Below are 21170 nucleotides of genomic sequence, written 5' to 3'. Positions count from 1 at the left end.
ATCTTCTCGGTCCTCCGCGACAGGACAGCGTAGAGAGCCACGGCCAGTGTTCGTTGCTGTCTCTCGCTTGGGGTTTGGCCGTTTCCCTCGCCCTGGCATTGAGGCTGTGCACTTCGGGGCAGGGTAACCGCTACACAGACGGTGTCGAGTCTCCCTGCATCACGGCGGGAGGCAGCGCGAGGCCCCTCTGTCCCACCGCTGAGGGTCAGCTGGGTTGCGTGGTCCAGGTGGTTGGTGCCAGGTGTCTCCGTGATTAATAAGTAACCTGTGGAGTGACACTTTGAGACCAGGTCAACCTTTCACCCAGCCACCTGGCAATTAATGACGGCTCTTGCCAGCTACTGAATCACAAAGTCTCTTTTTCCCTCACCAGGGACACTTGGGAGCAAATCATTTACACTCTCCAGACCAAGCACGTCAAACTCAAAGGCTACCACGGGCCAAATACACAAGGTTTAAGTGGATGTGGCTGCCAAAAAACAAAAGCTTCCATTTTCATAGAAACGTCGGTTTATTTCGATAGAGACATGCTGAATACAGATAAATGAGTCATCAACATAAAATAGAACATTGTAATAAAAGTTAACATTTTTTCTTGAACATTCATTTACCAGACACTAACTGCACAAAGAAATAAGCGTCACGCAAATAAACCTATTTTTCTGTTTCTCCGAAAGCGAAATATTTCCTGTTGCGCACACCCAACAAGTCAGTCCGAGACTAATGACGTGGCCATCGGCTGCTAAGATTTTTGCTGCTGGCATTAGTGGAGAGAAATGGTGCGCTTGCGCGTAAGGTGCGTAAGGAAAATGAACGCAACACGGTCATAATCACCAGTCGCTAGCGAACGTTGTAGTTCATTATTAATAATGATGTATAAGAGGATATTGTAAAAACTAGGTTACAAAGTTTTTATTAAAACGTTTCCTACATACCGTTCTATTGGCTGGGCCGCAAAAACATTCCTTGTGGGCCACATGCGGCCCGCGGGCCGTCAGTTTGACATGCTTGCTGCAGACAGTCCTGGCCCCTCTTCAGTGGCATTCCTTAAAGATGACACCGACCAGAGAACGACCCGCCCCCTACCCTCACTTCCGTGGGTCCACCTGCCGGAGGGCACACGGGACCCCAGTGAAGACTCTGCCGAGCCCTCCCGAGGCCTCCGCGGGGCTCCCACCGGGAGAGGGAAACCCCAGGACAGAGGAGCCGCCCCCCCAAGGACGCCTCCCCTCGGCTGGACTCTTGACTGTCTTTCCCCGGAATCCATGGGTCCCCAAAGATGGCAGCCAGGGGAGCCACGGACAGGGACAGCCGCCCCCCCTTAACAAACAGACGCTAAAGCCCGGGGTGAACTGTTGTGAAATCTTCCCGCCCTCTGATAACGGCGCTGCGGGGACAGCATCCAGCGCAGGGGCACAGGGAGGCGCCGTTTGGGGGGGCGCCGGGGTAAACAGAGGGGCGCGCACCCGGGCGGCTGCCCTACACCGGGTGCAGCGGGCGGGGCCGGGGCCGGCGTCCCCCTGCCGGGGCGGGGCCTCTCCTGCGCATGCGCGGCCGAGATCGCCGGCTGGGGGCGGGGCCTGCGCATGCGCGGTCTCGGCGGGCGGCTGGGGGCGGGGCCTGGCGGGCGGGGCGGGGCCACGGGGCGGGCCCGGCAGAAGGACCAGCAGGACAGGATGGGCCGGAAGGTGACCGTGGCCACCTGCGCGCTCAACCAGTGGGCTCTGGACTTCGAGGGCAACTTGCAAAGGATCTTAAAGAGTGAGTCGTGGCAATAAAAATGTCCATTTTTATAAAAGTGAGTCTGGGGCAGCGAGGGGCCGAGGGGCTGAGGTCCCCTCCGGCCGGCCTGGCCGGCCCTGGACGCACAGCCCAGCCCGGGAGCCGCGCGGCCGTGAGGGCAGCGACCCGGCCCGTGCGCGTCCTCCTCGGGGCGGCGCCTGGGACGCGCGGCGCGCACACCTGCTCAGAAAGTCCGCCCGCACGTGCAGGGGGGGCTGGGGCGCACCTGCCCGCGAATGTCTGGGGCCCCGCGTGTCACACCCAGCGTGAAGCTGCCCGCGGTGTACGGGGAGAGGGCGCCGTGCCGTGTCCGACGTGGGTGGTCCTGGTGCCCAGGACCCGCCTGGGGTGGGCGTTGGGAGAAGCGGCCAGAGGGAAGGGGAAAAAGCTGAGTCTCAGGCTGACAGACCAGGTGTGGTCGCGGGTGGTGGGGTCGCTCCGGCCGCCGCCGTGCTGGCTCCCCGGTGAGGGTCAGTTGCCCACCTCCCTGGGCAGCCCGGTGGGAGTGGCCTGCGGGTTGTCTGGTGCACGTTGCCGGCAGGAGGGCTGCCAGGAGCAGTGAAAACGGATGGTTCCAGGAGGACGCCCATCCGCCAGGTGCCTCGGGCCTTCATCCTTCCTATACTTTTCAGTACCGACCTGCTGTCATCTCCGCAGAGCTCAGAGCAAATCTGTCGGGGTGATCTGGGGGGAGGAGGGGGCAGAGCCGCCTGGACACAGCTGGCCCCTCCCGGACTGTGCTGGGCGCTGCTGGCTAGCCCAGGGGTCGAGGTGCCTGCCCCTCACTGCGCCTCCAGGTGCTGCCTTCTCCCCGCACGCGCGTGGGCGGGGCCTTCCCCATCGCTCGTTAATCAGCGACCAGGGAGTCACTTCCTCCTCCGGGTGCCCGGTCAGCCCTGTCTCAGGTCCTGCAGGTGTAGGTGTCGGAGATGCCCTCCACCTGCGTCCGGGCCAGCAGGACGCCGAGCCCTCCGTGCGTTGCTTGGTTTGGGCCTCGCACACCCCCTGCAGCAGGTGTCGGTGCCTCCGCGTGTGGAGGTGCTGACCTTGCCCCCCCTCTGTCCATGTAGGCATCGAAATCGCCAAACAGAAGGGAGCAAGGTACCGGCTGGGCCCAGAGCTGGAAATATGGTGAGAGCAGAACTCGGGAACACGGCGGTGGGGGTGGGGGCACAGGGAGGTGTCCGCAGCCTCGCACCTGGGCCACACCTGGGTGCTCTGACTTGACTGGCCCATGGGCTGCGTCCCCCTGTCCCCGCCTCACCTTCTGTCCCCTCCCTCGGCAGCGGCTACGGGTGCTGGGATCACTATTACGAGTCGGACACCCTCTTGCATTCTCTGCAAGTCCTGGCTGCCCTCCTGGAGTCCCCAGTCACTCAGGACATCCTCTGCGACGTGGGGATGTAAGTACCGATGACGGGCCAGCAAAGAAAGAGGCCACAGGTGCAGGCCCGCAGGGGGAGGCCACAGGTGCAGGTCCGCAGGGGGAGGCCACAGGTGCAGGCCCACAGGTGGAGGCCACAGGCGGAGGCCACAGGTGGAGGCCACAGGTGCAGGCCCACAGGCGGAGGCCACAGGCGGAGGCCCACAGGCGGAGGCCCACAGGTGGAGGCCACAGGGGGAGGCCACAGGTGCAGGCCACAGGTGGAGGTCACATGGGTGCAGGCCACAGGTGCAGGCCCGCAGGTGGAGGCCCGCAGGGGGAGGCCACAGGTGGAGGCCCGCCGGGGGAGGCCCACAGGTGGAGGCCCACAGGTGGAGGCCACAGGTGGAGGCCCACAGGTGGAGGCCCGCAGGTGGAGGCCCGCAGGGGGAGGCCACAGGTAGAGGCCCACAGGTGGAGGCCCGCAGGGGGAGGCCACAGGTGGAGGCCACAGGTGGAGGCCCACAGGTGGAGGTCACATGGGTGGAGGTCACAGGTGGGCCTGGCCTGGTGCTGTCCTAGTGTGGGTCTGGGCCACACGTTAACAGGCCCGTTGGTGGGCCCGGGGTTGCGTCTGTTTATGTCAGCTCCGCCTGTCTCCCGTGAACATGGCCGCCTTTGCTTCCCCTCCCCCGGCATCTGCGTGCCTGCGTCCTCCCCCTCATCCTCGTTCTTGCTGTGACTGGCCACGGGGTCTCTCTGAAGCACACGGGAGGGGCTCAGTGTGTTTAGTGAGGCGCCCTCTCCCCGCAGGCCCGTGATGCACCGTAACGTCCGCTACAACTGCAGGGTGATATTTCTCAACAGGTGGGTGTCCGGGCTCCGGGCGGGGCTGTGATCCATCCCCGGGGGCGTCCTGGGCACCAGGCAGGCGATGCCAGTGACATTGCCTCTCCCGGCCCCTGCCCCCGACACGGCTCCTTGGGGTGTTAGAGACCACGGATGAGGATTGGGGAATGGGCCCTGGAGAGGGAGGTCCGTCGCAGGGGGGTGGGCTTCCCCCTGCCCCTCGCAGCCCCGCGGCGCGACACCCGCTGGTGTCAGCCTCCGGGACGGGCGGGCGGCCGTGGGCTGCCCTCGTGACCGGGCCTGTGGTCTCAGGGGCACTCCGTCCCCTCCTGCAGGAGGATCCTGCTCATCAGACCTAAGATGGCCTTGGCCAACGAAGGGAACTACCGAGAGCTGCGCTGGTTCACCCCGTGGTCCAGGAGCCGGTGAGTCCCTGTCCGACGTGCAGGTGTGTCCTCCGGGGTCTGTGAGGCGTCTTCACCCGGAGGAGCCACCGTCCGGATCGTGGGGGAGACCACGGAATTCGGCCACAGCTCCGGCCCCAGCCCCTGGCATTTAGCTGCTGCTGATTAAGTGGCAGCCAGTTTGTCACAGGGCATCACCCGTCCCGGCCCCCACTCCCGGCCCATCTTGCGAGCCTGTGTGTCAGGGTCTCCCCATGCCAGCCCTGCTGCTCGGGGCTGGGCGGTGCTCCTGTGGGCTGTGCTCCCACAGGAAGTGTGCAGCTGCCTCCCTGGCCGCCCCTGACTTCTGTCCACTTGTGACAACCGGAAGGTCGCAGACATGAGGTCACATGTCCCCCGGGGCAAACTGGGTTTCAGGCTTAGCTCCTGGCCTGGTCAGGGGTGCGTGCGGGATGCAACCGATCGATGTGTCTCTCTCACATCGATGTGTCTCTCTCTGTCTCTCTCCCATCCACGCTCTCTAGAAATCAATGGAAAAATATCCTCGGGTGAGGATTAACCAGAACAATTAGGACTTAGGATTATTATATCAAATAACATTTAACCTCATTGCAGTGTGAATAACGCACAGCACAGTGTTCGCCTTTAGGTGCTTAGCTTTGGGCGGTGGAGTGCATTGGTGCAGGCGGCACCCGCGGGCAGAGGGGACGCTCCCGCCCCACCTCCTGCCCCCAGCAGGGGGCGGGGGCGGACCCTCCCAGCACGGGCTCCATCGCTGTGTCTCACGCGGAGTCATGCATGCGTGCTTCCCTAGCCGGCTCCTGTGCAGGTGCTTGTGAGAGTCGTCCAGTGGTTCACTCCTTTATACAGTTCAGCTACTTTGCTTTTTTATGGAAGAACTAGAGGCCTGGTGCACAAAATTCGTGCACAGGGAGGGTCCCTAGGCCTGGCCGGCAATCAGGGCTGACTGGGGCCTTCCTTCCCCAGTTGCTGGCTGCTGGCTGCTGGCTGCTGGCTGCTGGCCAGGGCCTTCCTTCGTTCCACGCTGCCCCCTGGTGGACAGAGCAGGTCATAGCGAGCGATTGAACTCCGTCTCCTGGTTGAACTCCCGAGGGGACACTGCATATCAGGCTTTTATAGATCGATAGATAGATTCGGTTTTAAACGTCACCAATAGCTCCACGAGCCTGATAACAAGCCAGGCCCCCTGCACCGCCCGGTGCCCGAGCCCTGCTCCCCGTCCGGTTCACTTGCTTCTGCATTTTTTAAACATGTTTTCGTTGATTTCAGAGAGGAAGGGAGAGGGAGAGACGGCAGCGACCACGCGGCTCAGGCCCCCGCTGTTTCCCTTGCAGGCAGACGGAGGAGTATTTCCTCCCTCGGATGATCCAGGACGTGACCAAGCAGGTGAGGCCGGTGGGGGACCCTGTGGGGCGGGAGCCCTCCCGTCACAGTCACAGTGGCAGGACCCCCGTGAGCCCGGTTGGGCCATCTCTGACCCGGGGACGGGCTACTCCCTAGTGACAGGCCAAGTGCATAGGCGCATGGAGGAGGCAGAGAGCGCTCAGCGCCGGGTGGAGCCTGGAGGGACCCTGGACGAGTGAGAGCTGTTGTCATTGTAGCCGTGATGACGCCCGGGGCACTTGCAGAGCTGATCCCGTGCGCTCAGCCACATGAGCTCCGGGCAGCTCCCAGCCCGGCTCCGGCTCCGGCTCCGGCTGGTGACCCTGAGGGGCAGCAGGGAGGTGCCAGCTGCGCCAGCCACCTGGGCTGGGAGGGCTCCAAGCTGAGGGCGCATTAGGCCTCGAAGCAGAACAGCGGCCTCATGACGGTCCCCGGGGAATGCGGGGTCCTAGGGCAGCTCACAGCCCAGACAGGAGTGGCCATGGTCTCCTGCTCTGTCCCACCTGCAGGAAACCGTGCCCTTCGGCGACGCGGTGCTGGCCACGCGGGACACCTGCATCGGGAGCGAGATCTGCGAGGAGCTCTGGACGCTGCAGAGGTCAGCCCGCCTGCCTCCCGCGTCTCCAGGGCCCGTCCTTGCCCGGCCAGCCGGGAGCACGGGGACTTGTGACCGTCGGGAGTCCTGGCTGTGGGCTGCGGAGACAGGAGACGCCTGAGAGCGTGTGGGGTTGGGCAGGCGAGTTGGGGGCACAGCGGTCTCTTCCCCTCACCCGCTTCTGCCCACAGCCCGCACATCGCCATGGGCCTGGACGGCGTGGAGATCTTCACCAACGCCTCCGGCAGCCACCACGTGCTGCGCAAAGCCCACGCCAGGGTGGACCTGGTCACCATGGCCACCACCAAGGTAGGCACCGGCCGGGACGCTGGAGCACGCGGGCACCAGGGCTGGCGCTGTGTCTCGCACTCGCCCGAGTCCCAGCGCCCGGCACAGGGCGTGGCCCACACACGAGGGCCACCCAGTCCTGCTAGTGCGGCCGGCGCTCAGCAAGCAGCTCGCTCCTCGGCTGGGGGCCGCCTGCCCGACCTCATTCAGCCCTGGCATCCACCCTGTGAGGCAGGCGCTGTGACATCCCCTCTGGAGCCGGCACGGGGCTCACCCGCCAGCCTCCGCCTCTCGCCCTCACCCGCCAGCGTCCGCCACCCGCCCTCACCCACTGCACGGTGTTTTGGGACAAGTGACATGGGGACTGAGAACGGGGCTGAGCCATTTGCCGTTGGCTTCGTGGTGGAGCCCAGGGACCACCCACACATTCACTCTTTTTAAAAAAAAAACACGTTTTTATTGATTTTTGGAGAGAAAGGGAGAGAGAGATAGAAACATTGATGAGAAAGAGAGAGAAACGTCATGGACCGGCTGCCTCCTGCACGCCCCCTACTGGGATGGAGCCCGCAACCCACGCATGTGCCCTGACCGGGAATCCAGCCGGCCACCTCTTGGTCCCTGGTGGACGCTCATGGCCGAGCCACGCGGCCGGGCCATCTGCCTTCTTGCTGGCGACACAGTGAGGCGCGTTGTTGGGTGTCTCGCGGGACAGCTTGCATCAGCTGAGCTGGGTCAGGACCTCGGCTTCCTCACGGGGTCTGTCTTCTCGGCACCTTCGTGTCCCCTCCTGACGGACGGAGATGCCAGCGCCCCCCGCGGGGCTGTTGGGGGGACACGGGCGCTGACGTCCTGCCTGGGACCCCAGAAGGCCAAGTGCGGTGGCCACAGGCTGTGGGCCTCCTGAGCGCGGGCGTTTCTTCCTGGGGACACGCAGTGAGCTCGGGGGCGGGGTCTGCGGCCTGCGGGCCGGTGGCGCCACGGCAGGGACCTCGCGGACGAGCTGTGGCCTGCGCCTTGCAGAACGGCGGCATCTACCTGCTGGCCAACCAGAAGGGCTGCGACGGAGACCGGCTCTACTACGACGGCTGCGCCATGATCGCCATGAACGGCGCCGTGTTCGCGCAGGGATCCCAGTTCTCCCTGGACGACGTGGTGAGAGCCGCGCGGGAGCTGCGGGGTCCCTTTCCCCGCGGGGCTCTGTCCCCCACAACCGGGGTGTCCAGTGGGGCCCTGAGGGCGCCTGCCTGGCGGTTCCCCTCCACCCGCTGCACTCGCCCCCACTCGCACCACCAGCGTCGCCCTGAGTGGCGCTGGGCGGCCAGGGACCCCGTGCAGCTGTGGGAGGAGGAGGCCCTGTAGTAACGAGAGGGGGCGACCTGGTCCCCCCGCCCCCGCAGCGTGTGGCGGGCGTGTGTGGGTAAGTCCGCGGCTGGCGGGGACCTGGAGCGATCGGGGCGGGTTAGAGGGAAGGAAGCAGAGGGGAAGGTCCGGGGACTGCGTCGTCCGCCTCCGTGTGGGGAAGCCAGAGGGGCGAAGGCTGTTACTGCCGAAACGGGCAGGAATGCCATTATGCCCAGGATCCCACTCGGCTCTGCGGGTGCCCGCGTGAGCGACGGGAGGGGCGGGTCCCGGCCTGACCGCCCGTCCAGGGCCACGGGGCTCCACCCCGTGCAGTGGGCGCACCTGTTACCTCGGGGCGGCGACCGGCGCGTGGGCGAGAGGCACTCACCCCCCCACGCCCGCAGGAGGTGCTCACCGCCACGCTGGACCTGGAGGACGTCAGGAGCTACCGGGCCGAGATGTCCTCCCGGAACCTGGCGGTACGTGGGCACCTGGCAGGGCGCTGGCCCGAGACCCAGACGCTTTATTTTAAACAACAGCTTTATTGAGGCGTCTTTCCCACACCACACAGTTCACTGACTCAGCGCATTCCGTGGTTTTAGGATATTCCTGCATATACTATGCAGCCTCACCACAGTCAGTGTTAGAACATTTCTCTTTTTTTAAAATTTAAATTCTTTATTGTGTAAAGTGTTACATAAGTCTCCTTTTCCCCCCACTGACCTCTCCGGCCGCTCCCACCCCCCATTTCTTTTTTAAAATTTATTTTTATTGATTTCAGAGAGGAAGGGAGAGGGGGAGGGAGAGAGAAACATCCATGATGAGAGAGAATCATGGATCAGCTGCCTCCTCACGGCCATGTGCGGGGACTGGCTTCCCACGGAGCAGAATGCTTTCGTGCTCCATCCACGTGGCAGCGTGTGGGGGCTCCGTGCCTCTTGCTGGCCGAGTGACATCCATTGCGTGGCTGGACCGCGCTGTTTGTTCCTCGTCTGTAGACGGGCGTGTGGGCTGTTCCCACGTTCTGTCCGGGACGAACGTGCGGCTGGGAGCACAGGCCCCGGTTCTCATGGGCGCAGTTCCCGCTTCTCCCGGGGTCTTGCCGGGCACGGAGTGCTGGGTCACGGGGCCCTTCTACGGCCCTGCCCGGCGTCCCGCCCCTCCTGCATCCCCACCGGCCGTGCACGTACGCGGGCTCCGCCCCTCCACGTCCCGCCGACACGGTGCCGTCGGTCTCTCCGATCGCGGCCGTCCAGTGGGTGGGAGGGTCGCCTGCTGCGGCTCTGACGTGCGTCCCAGTGGCGGATAGAGTCCCACTCAGCCTGCGTGGGGCCCTGAGGTGGCACCGGGTCACCATCCGGCCCAACTCCACCCACAGGCCAGCAGGGCGAGCCCCTACCCCCGCGTGAAGGTGGACTTCGCCCTCTCGTGCCACGAAGATCTGCTGCAGCCGCTGTCGGAGCCCGTGGAGTGGAGATACCACAGCGTCGGCGAGGAGATCAGGTGGGCGGTGCTGGTTCTCAGAACCCGCCTGGGGAGCCCTTGTTAGGAGGCGGCCACACACCTGGGGCCGATGGTGTGGACGCTGCAGCCACGGCACCGGGTGCCAGCCCAGCTCTGAGCGTGCTCCCACGGAGGCCTCGGGACAGAGGCCCTGTCCTCTCCCCTCCCCCCAGGGACCCCCTGCCCCCCAGGCACCAAACCCCACACCTGACTCCCCCTGTTGCCCCCCAGCCTCGGACCCGCTTGCTGGCTCTGGGACTTTTTAAGACGAAGCCAACAGGTAAGACCTTGGGGCCGCGCCCGCCGACCTACTCCTCACTGGTTTGTGTCGATTCTGTGCAGGAGAGTGATTTTTGTTTGGCTGTTCGTTTTCTTTAAATATGTGTTTACTATATTTTAAATTTTAGTATTTTTTTTTATTGATTTCCGAGAGGAAGGGAGAAGGATTGAGAGAGAAACATCAACGATGAGAGAGAATCATGGATCGGCTGCCTCCTGCACACTCCCTACTGGGAATGGAGCCCACACCTGGGCCTGGGCCCTGACTGGGAATCGCACTGTGACCTCCTGGTTCATAGGTCGATGCTCACCCCCTGAGCCGTGCCTGCCGGGCCCAATGTTTGGTTTTTAAACTCAACCCAGGCAAAGCGTTTCCCCGCTGGGATGTAGTCAGGAGCTCGGTCTGCACGGCCGGGGCCACAGGGCACGCGAGGCGGGGCTCCGTGTGTGGCCAGCGTTGGGGTCATGCCGTCTCCAGTGCCTGTGGAGTGACCCTTGGCCGCTCTCCCCGCGGAAGGCCCTGCCCCTGGAGCCCACCGTGGGGTGTGCAGGGCAGGGCACCCTCTTCCGCCCTGTAAGCCGGACGCCCGCGCAGTTTTGTGGGCGCTGGTCAAGGCTGGCGGGGGGCAGGGCAGGGCTGGGTGCCGCGTCCCCGAGGCTGGGCTCAGGCTGCGTCTGGTTGGCCCCTTGCAGGCGGGGTTCTTCCTGCCCCTCAGTGGCGGCCTGGACAGCGCGGCCACCGCCTGCCTCGTCCACTCCATGTGCCGCCAGGTCTGCGAGGCCGTGAGGAACGGAAGTAGGTGGCACCTGAGGCTGGGGGGGTGGGGGATCCGCACTCGCTGCCCCGGGTGGAGCCAAGGGGAACCGGGTCCCGGGATGCCGGGGGCTTTGCGGACGTGCTGAGCTGTCACAGCCTCGCGCCCGGGGCCTGGGCACAGCAAGGCCGTTCAGGTCCCTTCCTGGTCAGACGCCGGTCGAGCTGTGTGTCAGCGTGGCCAGTGCAAAGCGCACGGCTTCGGGCCGGGCGACCCCAGTTCCGATCCTCCGTCTGCGTCGACATCGGTGTCCCCTTAGCAACACAACCCAAGAGCAGGGGTGACCAGTGCTGCTGGGGTGACGAGATTCCCGGGGTGATGGGGAGGGCGAGGGGAGGGCGATGGGAGGGTGGGCCCGGGCTCCACGGGCTCCGTGCCCAGCGCGCGGCTGCCACCCTCTGCGGCGGCTTTCAGATCAGGAGGTGCTGGCCGACGTCCGGACGCTCGTGAGCGAGGCCGGCTACACCCCCGAGGACCCCCGGGAGCTCTGCGGGCGCCTGCTGACCACCTGCTACATGGCCAGCGAGAACTCCTCCCAGGAGACCAGCGACAGGGCCCGGGAGCTGGCCCAGCAGATCGGGAGGTGAGTGGGTCGCCGGTGGTGGCCAGGGCCGGGGGCCGCGACACGTTTGTGGCTAAGCTCACAGCCGGGGTCAAGCAGGGGTCACTGCCTCGTGGTCTGAGCCAGGTCCCAGGGGCCCGTGTGTCCGTGTCCCCGCATCCCAGCTGCCCGATTCCCCCCCCTTCCCGCCCAGGTCCCGGCTGCAGGGCTGCCCTCGCCCCCAGCGGCCCCTGTGCCTGAGGAAGGAGGGGACGGGGCCTCTCTCCAGAGCGGGGCGACTAGGGCCTCTTCAGTGCCCCCCCACTCTGCCTCTTAGGACAGAGGGCACCGCCCGCCTGTGTGCCAAGCTCAGGGAGGCTGCCCGCGTCCCCCTGCAGCCCGGTGCCCGAGGGACCGCATGCAGGGCTCAGGTCTGGTGCGCCACGTCCCGGTGCCCGTCACAGCCACGCACGGCCCCTCCTCGCAGTGGATTCACTGTCCGGTCCCCGGGAGGAAGGGGCCTGGCACCTGCTGCCCTCGGCCGTGAGGACGTGGTGCCGAGGATCAGCCAGACACGGAGGGGCCGGCCCCGTGTGACCCGCGTCCGTGACACGTCCCGAAGAGGCAGGGCCAGAGAGACGGGGTGGACAGGGTGTCCTCGGGGCTGGAGGGGAGAGGGGAGTGATAGCTGGGGGGTCCAGCGTCTCCTTTTGGGTGATGGAAAGTTCTGGAGCGAGACAGGTGGTGATTGCACAGCATGTGGACGCACCAGCTGCCACCAAGCCGTGCACTTTGTAGTGGTCGGCGTGGATTTTGTGTTGTGGGCTTTGCCGCATGCACATGGAGGCACACCCCTCACACCCACCCCTGTGCACACACAGACACGCCCCTCACGCCCACCCCTTGTGCACACGCAGGCACGCCCCTCAACCCACCCCTTGTGCACACGCACACACGCCCCTCACGCCCACCCTTTGCACATGCCCCTTACACCCACCCCAATGCACATCCCTCATGCCCACCCCTTGTGCACACACACACCCCACACCCACCCCTCGTGCACGTGCACCGAAGCCCCTCACGCCCGCCCTCTCCTCCAGCCACCACATCGGCCTCAGCATCGACCCCGCCGTGACGGCCGTCATGAGCATCTTCAGCCTGGTGACGGGGAAGAGGCCTCTGTTTGCGGCTCACGGGGGCAGCAGCAAGGAGAACCTGGCGCTGCAGAACGTGCAGGTGCGCCTCCCGGCCCCGCCCCGTCCCGTCCCCGCGTGACACTGACCATGCGGCCTCCCGGACAGGGCCCAGTCGGCGTGTGCACGTGTGTGTGTGAGCGTGTAAGGGTCAGGGTGCGAGACGGCGTGCATGTGAGTATAAGTGTGCAAGAGTAAGCATGTCTGAGGGGGTGCATGGGTGAAGGTATGTGTGAGCACAACCATATGTGTGAGTTTGAAAGTGTGCGAGTGAGGTGAGGCTGTGAGTGTGCATGTGGGTTGTGAGCATCTGTGAGTGCACAAGTGTGTGTGCACAGGAGTGGGTGTATGGGTGTGAATCGGCACTGGTGTGAGCGTGAGATGGGAGTGTGCACAGTGTGTGTGTGTGTGTGTGCACAGTGTGTGTGTGTGTGTGCACAGTGTGTATGTGTGTGTGCACAGTGTGTGTGTGTGTGTGTTCTGCATCTTCGGTGAGTGGCTGCCTCGGGGAGCTGGACGCTGGCCAGCTGCCCTGAGCTCCGGCCGTTCCGCTGGGCATGGCGGCCTCCCCTCCTCCAGGGAGGCCAGTGTGGAGGGAGCAGACGAGGCGGCCAGGTTCCTCCCGGCCACTGTGCAGCCCAGTCCCGCCACCAACACTCGGCCCCAGGCTCTACCCCAGTGATGGCGAACCTATGACACCCACCCCTTGTGCACACGCACGCACGCACCCAGTGCATGAACTCATTTTTTTGGTTGATTTTCCTTTGTTAAATGGCATTTAAATATATCAAATAAATATCAAAAATATAAGTCTTTGTTTTACTGTGGTTGCAAAGATCAAAAAATTTCTCTATGTGACACGGCACCAGAGTTAAGTTAGGGTTTTTCAAAATGCTGACACGCCGAGCTCAAAAGCTTCGCCATCACTGGGCTAGCCCTTCCGCCTTTGACTCGGCCCCGCCGAGCGCCCGCGAGCCCCGTGGAGATGGGCAGCCCAGGAGGCATAGCAGGGCGCCCGCACGCCGCCTTCCCCGGAGCGAGGAAGCCGAGAGCCTCGACTGTCCCGTGTTCCAGGGGCTGCGTGGGGCGGCCTCTCGAGCCGTGATGGGATCGCCCTGCACGTGCCCCACACACGGTGATGCTTCCCCTCCCGCCGTCAGGCTCGGCTCAGGATGGTCGTCGCCTACCTTTTTGCTCAGCTGAGCCTGTGGGCCCGGGGCGCCCCCGGTGGGCTGCTGGTGCTGGGGTCCGCCAACGTGGACGAGAGGTGTGTATGCCGCAGGCGTGGGAGGGGCCTGGGCTCCTGGATCTTGGAGGGTGAGTGCTGCCCACAGCGGTGTTTCCACAGCCTCTGCCGGTTCTGTGAGCTGCACGGGGGGTGCCAAGTCCCGGAGATGCCAGGCCGCCGCGCTGGGCGAATCGCACCCCTCGGGTCGGCCGCACGGAACCCCGTGTTCTCTCGCGCAGCCTCCTGGGCTACCTGACCAAGTACGACTGCTCCAGCGCCGACATCAATCCCATCGGCGGCATCAGCAAGACGGACCTGCGGGTCTTCGTCGAGTTCTGCCTCGAGCGCTTCCAGCTCCCCGCCCTGCAGCGGTGGGTCCCCCGCCAGCCCGGCCTCCCTAGCCCCTCAGCCACCACCCCCCCTCCCAGCCCCCGGCGGCCTGACAACATCTCCCTTCTGCCAGCACTCGGGGTCCCGCGACCAGGCACCCCTTCCTTCCTTCCTGCTCCCCAGGCTCCTGCCGCCTGGTCCCCATCCCCCATTGCCCATCCCCCGCTCTGTCCGTCCATCTGTCTCCTGCTGAGAGGGGAGCCTGGTGGTACCTGTGCCTTCATTAGCGTCCAGCCGCCCTGACTTGCCTGTCTTGTTCGCAGCATCCTGGCCGCCCCGGCCACCGCAGAGCTGGAGCCCTTGGCCGACGGACAGGTGTCCCAGACGGACGAGGTAACGTGGTGTGACGAGCCGGCACGGCCATGGCATACTCAGCCCCGGGCGCCTATGTGCCGCCAGCTCAGCCTGGTTCAGTGACCCTGAGGGGGGGGGTGAAAGGATTGAGAAAAGACAGATAAGAGAAAGAAAGCTGGGTCTCGGTGGGACGCTGCTCCCTGATGAGGAGACAGCGCCAGCGCCCACAAGCCGTGTCTTTATTTTATAGCAGATGCCACGAGGCAAAGCAGGGGCGTGATCACGTTGTTTACAGCGTTCTCGTGAGTTTCAACCTCACTTAACTACTGCACCCGAACTCTATCACAAGGCACTCGGGGCCACGTGTTCGGACCACAGGTTCAAGCTTACAACCGCAGCCGTTGGCTATGATTGTGCTGGGAGGGCCCTGCCCTCCCGCTGGGACTTGCACGTGGCAATGAGAGGACCCTGTCCTTTCATTAGTCCGAGGCTTGAACCTGGCCCAACACTGTAGCCGCGCCCCACATGGGGGCTCTGTCCCCGCGCCGGGCGTGTGTGTCCTGGCTCCATCGCAGCCCCTTCCTGCCCGGGGCACCGGGCTCCACTGCTGGGGTTCTGGCCTGGGAGCCCGGGCGGTGCGGCCACTGCTGGCCTTTGACATTTGGACTCGGCCGTCCGGAGGTTGGAAGCAGGGGTGACGCGAGGGGAGTGGGCAGGGAGGAGTGGACGGCGGGGGGTGTCTGCACGCCTGTGGGCGACCTCACCGAAGACTGTTGCCCCTCCACCCCGGCTGCCTTTCGTGGCCCGGCTGGGGGGTCCCAGGCTCTGGTTTGGGCTGCAGCGGGCGCTGAGGGCGGGGCCGGGCCTGCGTCACATCCGGGACCGCTGACATCCTGCTGCGGCCCCTGGGGGCACAGGGACACCTGTTCCTCTCCTGGGAGCGGGAGAGGGCTGGCCTCGCACTCACGTCTGTGACTCGCCGGGTCCGTTGCCGAGGGCCGTGAGGAAGGGGTCCCAGCGTCACTTGCTGCAGAGGCTGCTCTGTCTCCCGCTGCCTCGTCGCGGCGACGTTGTGATCAGCGGGTTTGCTCTGGCTTCTGTCCCGTCCTCTCTGCGTCCGCGTCCACGCCGGTCCCACCCGGTCTCCACGGCTGTGGCTCTTGTCGTTGGCACGTGTGGAAATGGGGGCCTGTGAGGTCTCCGCCTGGTTCTTTTTCAAGATAATTTTGGGAATTCTGGGTCCATAGCATTCCCCGTGGAGTTTAGGATCAGCTTGTCTGTTTCTGCCACAGAGCGAGCCCAGCGCGGACTTGCCTGGCGCAGGCGTGGACCGTAGGTCAGTCACCGTCCTGACGTGTTCGGTCTCCTGGGCTGTAGTGAGATCTTGTTCATCTTCCAACGACATTTTGCAGGTTTCAGAGTGACCGTGCGACTGTTTTGTCCAGTTCACTTGTTAAGTAATTCTTCTGGGTCCTGTTGAAAATGGAACTGTTTTCTGAATTTTGTTTCTGGAGGCTCCTTGCCAGTGTCTAGAAACACAATTTTCTTTTTTTATTTTTATTGATTTCCGAGAGGGAGAGAGAAGCATAAAGGATGAGAAAGTTACGGACTGGCTGCCCCCTGCACGCCCCACACTAGGGACCGAGCCCACAATCCGGGCCTGTGCCCTGACCCCCCCAGGAATCGGACCGTGACCTCCTGGCTCACAGGTCGACGCTCAACTGCTGAGCCGTGCGGGCCGGGCTACACGGTCGGTTTTCTCCACGTTTCTGTTCTGTTTCACCGATTTCCTTCCTCCCTCCACGCCCGCTGGTATCAGGAGGGGGGGCGCGGGGAGGGGGTCAGGCCCTGCGCACGAGGCCGTCCATCCCCTTCGTGAGGGCAGGTGTCTGAGCGCAGCCTCCGAGCGCGGTCTCCCCGCAGCCCCTGCTCGCTGAGCGGGGCCCTCGTTTTTGCTCTTTGCAGGATGCGCTCGAGTTTTCCGCGGGTTCTCCCTGGGCCTGTGGGTTGTTTAGGATGATCTTACTTTTCATCTCATTTTAGTTTGAGAGTTTCCAAACGTCTGTCATTGACTTGGCACCTGCTCTGTCGCGATCAGGGAGCTGGCCGCGTGCCGTGTCCGTGTCCTCGTGTGGTCGCACCTGTCCCCTGCCTTCCTGCTTCCTCCAGGCAGCCCTGGGCGGTGGCCGGGTCGCCTCGGCCTCTCCCCCGCCTCCTCTTCTGTCTCTGATGAGGCCCCTTGCCCTGGATGTAGGGCCCACCTCCAACCCAGGCTGATCTTATCCTGAGATCCTACTTACACCTGCAAGGGTTAGCCTGTTTTCAAATAAATTCACAATTTGCAGGTCCCGGGGCTTAGGGCCGGAGCAGCTCCTCTGAGGGCCTGCAGCTGCAGTCCTCCAAGCCACATGTCCGGTTCGTCTTTTCAGTTTTCACTTTTTAAAACTATTTTTTACTGATGTCAGAGAGTAGGGAGAGAGGGGAGAGAGAGAGACATCAGTGATGAGAGTCATTGGTTGGCTGCATCCTGCACACCCCACACTGCGGATCCAGCCTGCGACCCGGGCACGTGCCCTGACTGGGAATCAAACCCCGGACCCGTCAGCCAACACCCTATCCATTGAGCCAAACCAGCTAGGGCTTCAATTTTCAAAATTGACTTGAGAGGGAGAGGGAGAGGGATAGGAACTTTGTGTCCCACTCATCTGTGCATTCACTGTTGACTCCCGCATGTGCCCTGACGGGGGATCGAACCCGCAACCTTGGCGCATCGGGACTTCGCTCTAACCCAGAGCCCCCGGCCGGCAGGTCCGCCCTGCTTTCTGAAAGTGGCCTCCTCCTCCGCCGTCGGTGTCGGGCACCGAGGCCCGGCCCTGGTCCCGTGCCTGTCTCCCAGGAAGCTCTCAGCATCGGCTCTGACCCGCCTCGCCCTCCCCGCAGGAGGACATGGGGATGACGTACGCCGAGCTCTCGGTCTACGGGAGGCTCCGCAAGATCGCCAAGACCGGCCCCTACAGCATGTTCTGCAAACTCCTGCACCTGTGGAGGGACGTCTGCACCCCCCGGCAGGTACCGCGCTGACGCTCACAGGGGGGTACTGGGGGGCTTGGGGGTGAGGGCAGGTGGTCACCTGGCAGCGGCGGGTTTGACTGGCAGGGCAAGTGTGAGCTAAAACCAGGACGCTCCGTCTCACCGACACCCCCGTCCAGTCCCCAGCGCCCACCGCCCCTGCCCCGGCCACGTTCCTGGGAGGGGCTCACCCACCACAGCAGGCGCCTCCTTCCGTGGGGAGAGCGGACTGAGGTCGGAGCAGCGCCACTTTTGGCCCGTTGTCGGACTCACTAGGTCCCCAGGAACCGCCGGGCAGCCTGGTGAGCCAGAGCTTCCGGGACCGCTCAGGTCTCCCGGCGCTGCTGTGGGAACCCACGTTGTTATAGCTCAGCCCCACCCCCCCAGTGCTCTCCCGCCTCCGGGCCGTGCGAGGCAGCGGGGACCCAGCGGGCGCAGCCCCGGCCTCGGGTCTCTAAGCGCTGGGCCTCCCGCCGCCAGGTGGCTGACAAGGTGAAGCGGTTCTTCTCCAAGTATTCGGTGAACAGACACAAGATGACCACGCTCACGCCCGCGTACCACGCCGAGAGCTACAGCCCCGACGACAACAGGTTCGACCTGCGGCCGTTCCTCTACCACGTGGGCTGGCCCTGGCAGTTCCGCTGCATAGAAAACCAGGTGAGCGGGCAGCGCGGCGCCGCGGCCGGGCCAGAGAGGCTCTGGGGGGGACGGCACCTGCCACCCCCGTTGCTGCAAAGGGCCAGGGGGCTGGCGTCAGCGTTCGGCACGCCCTGCTCCGGGCTGGGCTGTGGTTCCTGGCACCGTGCTCCCCAGAATGAGTGGCTGGCCCTCGAGGGATGGACATGGTGCCGGTCACTGTCCGTGCTGGTCGACTGGCCTTACCGCTTCCAGACCACCCTGTCCGTCCTTTTCCTAATTAATAATAGGACCAAGGGAGGGTTGATAACATCCACTTAAAAAGCAGGCACAGGGCCCTGGCCAGTGTGGCTCAGTGGATAGAGCATCGGCCTGTGGACCACAAGGTCCCGGGTTCGATTCCCGTCAAGGGCACGTACCTCTGTTGCAGGCTCCTCCCCTGCCTGGGCCCTGGTCAGAATGTGTATAGGAGGCAAGCAATGGATGTTTCTCTCACATCCATGTTTCTTTCTGTCTTTCCCTCTCTCTCCCCCTCTCTCTAATCAATGAAAGAATGTCCTCGGGTGAGAATTAACCAAAAAAAAAAAAAAAAAAAAAAAGGCACAAGGCCCTGGCTGGGTTGCTCAGTGGTTGGAGCTTCAGCCCATGGACTGGGTTCGATTCCAGTCAAGGGCACAGACCTCGGTTGCAGCTCGATCCCCTGGCCTGGTCTGGGCACGGGTGTGAGGCAACCAGTTTGGGTCACATCAGTGCGTCTCTGTCTCTACGCCCCTCCTCTCTCTCTGAAAATCAATGGACAGTGCCCTCGGGTGAGGGTCAACAACAGAAAGCAGGGGAGGCCCTGGCCGGGCGGCTCATCCTGTGCACAAAGGTCGCGGGTTCGATGCCCGGTCAGGGCACATGCCCAGGTTGCAGATTTGATCCCTGGTTGGGGCGCGTATGGGAGGCAACTGGTCGATGTTTCTCTCTCACATCGACGTCTCCCTCCCTCCCTTCCTCCTCCTCCCTCTCTCTCTCCCTAAAATAAAAATATTTAAAAACATCCCCGGGTGAGGATTATTGAAAAGGAGGTATAGGCCCCCCCTTCCCTTTTCTGCGATAGACAGACCGACAGACCGCAGTTAGACCCCCACCTCCACCCCCCAGTGCATGTGGTTAGCCGGGGCAGGAGAAGGACAGCTGGCAGGGAGCAGAGGGTACACTGGACGTGAGGCGCTGTGGCGAGAGAATGGGGCTGGGGAGCCCCCTTCCTGCCCGGTGATGGGGCATCTCAGGGGTAAACTGAGGCTGGAGCCGCCCACACTGCGCTCCGTGCGTGGCTCCCAGGAGGGCGTTCCCCAGGGGACAGCCGGCAGCAGCTGGAGATGCTCAGGTTACCCTGCCCAGGGGCGGCCCGGGGGCTGAGCCCGGGGTGCTGCTACACGCCCCATATGCCCAGGACACGCCCCCCCCCCCCCCCCCACACGGAGTTAGTGTGAGGCCGGGCTTGGTTCCCCCCCTGATGCGCTCAGCGGAGGTTCCCCAGATCAGGAATGGAATGGGGTTCGGAGGCCGTGCAGATGTAGAAACCTGAGGAGCCACGCCAGGGAAGCCGGAGTCACCGGCAGTCTCCCCCATTGGGCAGTGACCACGGATGTGGGGTGTTGTGCCCGCGTCTGTCCGACCACAGAGAGATCCTGGCGGACGCCGTGCAACACCCCGATTTCTCAGTCCGCGGCCGCGGCCCCCTCTGCCGTGAGTCCTGTACGTCCAAGCGTGACCGTCCACGTGGGCCCAGGACACGGTTCTCACAGGCTCCTCCTTCCAGGTGCTGCAGCTGGAGAGGAGGGAGCGGCAGGGCCTGGACGGTGTGGACTGACCCCGGCCCGGCCCCACGTGGAGGGCCCCTCGCCGCCAGGATCCCCCGTGGGACGGCCGCCTCGCCGGTGACCTTGAGCAGGCGCCCAGCCTCTCCCTGCCCCGGGCAGGGGGAGCATCAAGTCCAGTTTCATGTTTCAAGGAGAGGCTGAAACATGATCAGTTAGTTCCTTAAGAAAAGGCGGAAATAAAGAGAAGGTGATTTCTAACCCTTGAAGCAAGCGCTTTCCCGGCCTCTCTGTCCGCGAGCTTCCGCGTGTCCCGAGGCCCACGTGGACCAGGATGGGAGGGAGGAGGCCGGCAGGGTCCCGGACGGTGCTCCCCGCTGCTCACCCTCCTGCCATCTCCCCTCCTGCGCCCTCGCTCCTGACTCGGCACCGTCCTCCGTTCTAAAGGGGCTCTGCTCCCTCACGTGTTCCTTGGCCGTCGTCATGTCCATCTGAGCACCTGAACCTGCCGGGACACATGCCCGTCCTCCGGGCCCGCGGGACGGCTGACAGGCGTGGTGCTCAGGCCGCCGCACCTTCACTCCCCCACCCCCCCTCCCGCCTGAAATAAAACGCTGCCCAACCTGCCGGCCGTGACGCAGACACGGGCGCTGGGGAACGGCAGGCAGTAAGGACACAGCGAAAACCACGCTGTAATTACCCCGATGAGGCAGAACTGCTGAAGGTGTGCGCCGCGCTCAGCACGGCCAGGGGTGAGCCTGAGGGGGGTGAAGGATTGAGGACAAGAGATAAAGCTGGGGCCGGGTGGGACGCTGCCCTCTGATCAGAGAGACGGCGCCACGGCCTGCAAGCCGAGTCTGTATCTTACAGCAGTTCCCACCAGGCTAAGTAAGGGCGTGGCCAAGATGTTTAGAACGTTCTCGTGGGTTTCGAATCCACTCAGTTACCTGCCCCTGAACTCTATCGAGCTTTGTTTTGGCAGCACTTGCTGCACCTCCCACAGCCCACATCACTCAGCCACCTGAGACCACGGGTTCGGACCATGAGGTCAAGCTCACAGCCACAGCCTTTGGCTGTCATTGTGCCCGGAGGCTCCTGGGCCCTCTCACTAGTCTGAGGCTTGAACCTGTCCAAACGCTGTAGCCGCTCTCCACAAAGGTGCCCTGGCCAGTGTGTCCAGTGGTTAGAACAGGGGTGGGCAAACTTTCTGACTCGAGGGCCACAATGGGTTCTTAAACTGGACCGGAGGCCGGAACAAAAGCATGGATGGAGTGTTTGTGTGAACTAATATAAATTCAAAGTAAACATCACTACATAAAAGGGGACGGTCTTTTTTTTTTTAGTTTTATTCATTTCAAACGGGCTGGATCCGGCCCGCGGGCCGTAGTTTG

The 21170-nt window shown here is 63.8% G+C and overlaps 1 protein-coding gene across 2 annotated transcripts; it reads left to right on the top strand.

Moving 5' to 3' along the window:
* Positions 1-1647: 1647 nt before the first annotated feature.
* NADSYN1 (NAD synthetase 1) lies at positions 1648-20052 on the top strand. 2 transcript variants are annotated; one of them, XM_070427118.1, is made up of 21 exons: positions 1648-1761; positions 2853-2913; positions 3069-3185; positions 3959-4012; positions 4330-4419; positions 5754-5805; positions 6312-6400; positions 6589-6706; positions 7706-7837; positions 8431-8505; positions 9405-9529; positions 9761-9809; positions 10502-10604; positions 11038-11206; positions 12265-12400; positions 13518-13624; positions 13825-13956; positions 14239-14308; positions 17210-17338; positions 17819-17995; positions 19782-20052. In XM_070427118.1, exons 1-21 carry the CDS (start codon positions 1677-1679, stop codon positions 19830-19832), a joined length of 2121 nt encoding a protein of 706 aa, XP_070283219.1. In that variant the 5' UTR covers positions 1648-1676; the 3' UTR covers positions 19833-20052. The 2 variants fall into 2 exon arrangements, with proteins under 2 accessions (XP_070283219.1, XP_070283220.1); XM_070427119.1 differs by lacking the exons at positions 13518-13624; positions 19782-20052 and having other exon boundaries at positions 17819-17911.
* Positions 20053-21170: the final 1118 nt, after the last annotated feature.

This window comes from Myotis yumanensis, unplaced genomic scaffold (genome assembly GCF_028538775.1).
Source record: "Myotis yumanensis isolate MYYU_CA2020_CCGP unplaced genomic scaffold, mMyoYum1.0.hap1 SCAF_10, whole genome shotgun sequence".
Classification (NCBI taxonomy): Eukaryota; Metazoa; Chordata; class Mammalia; order Chiroptera; family Vespertilionidae; genus Myotis; species Myotis yumanensis.
This window is presented reverse-complemented; position numbering and strand designations above follow the sequence as displayed.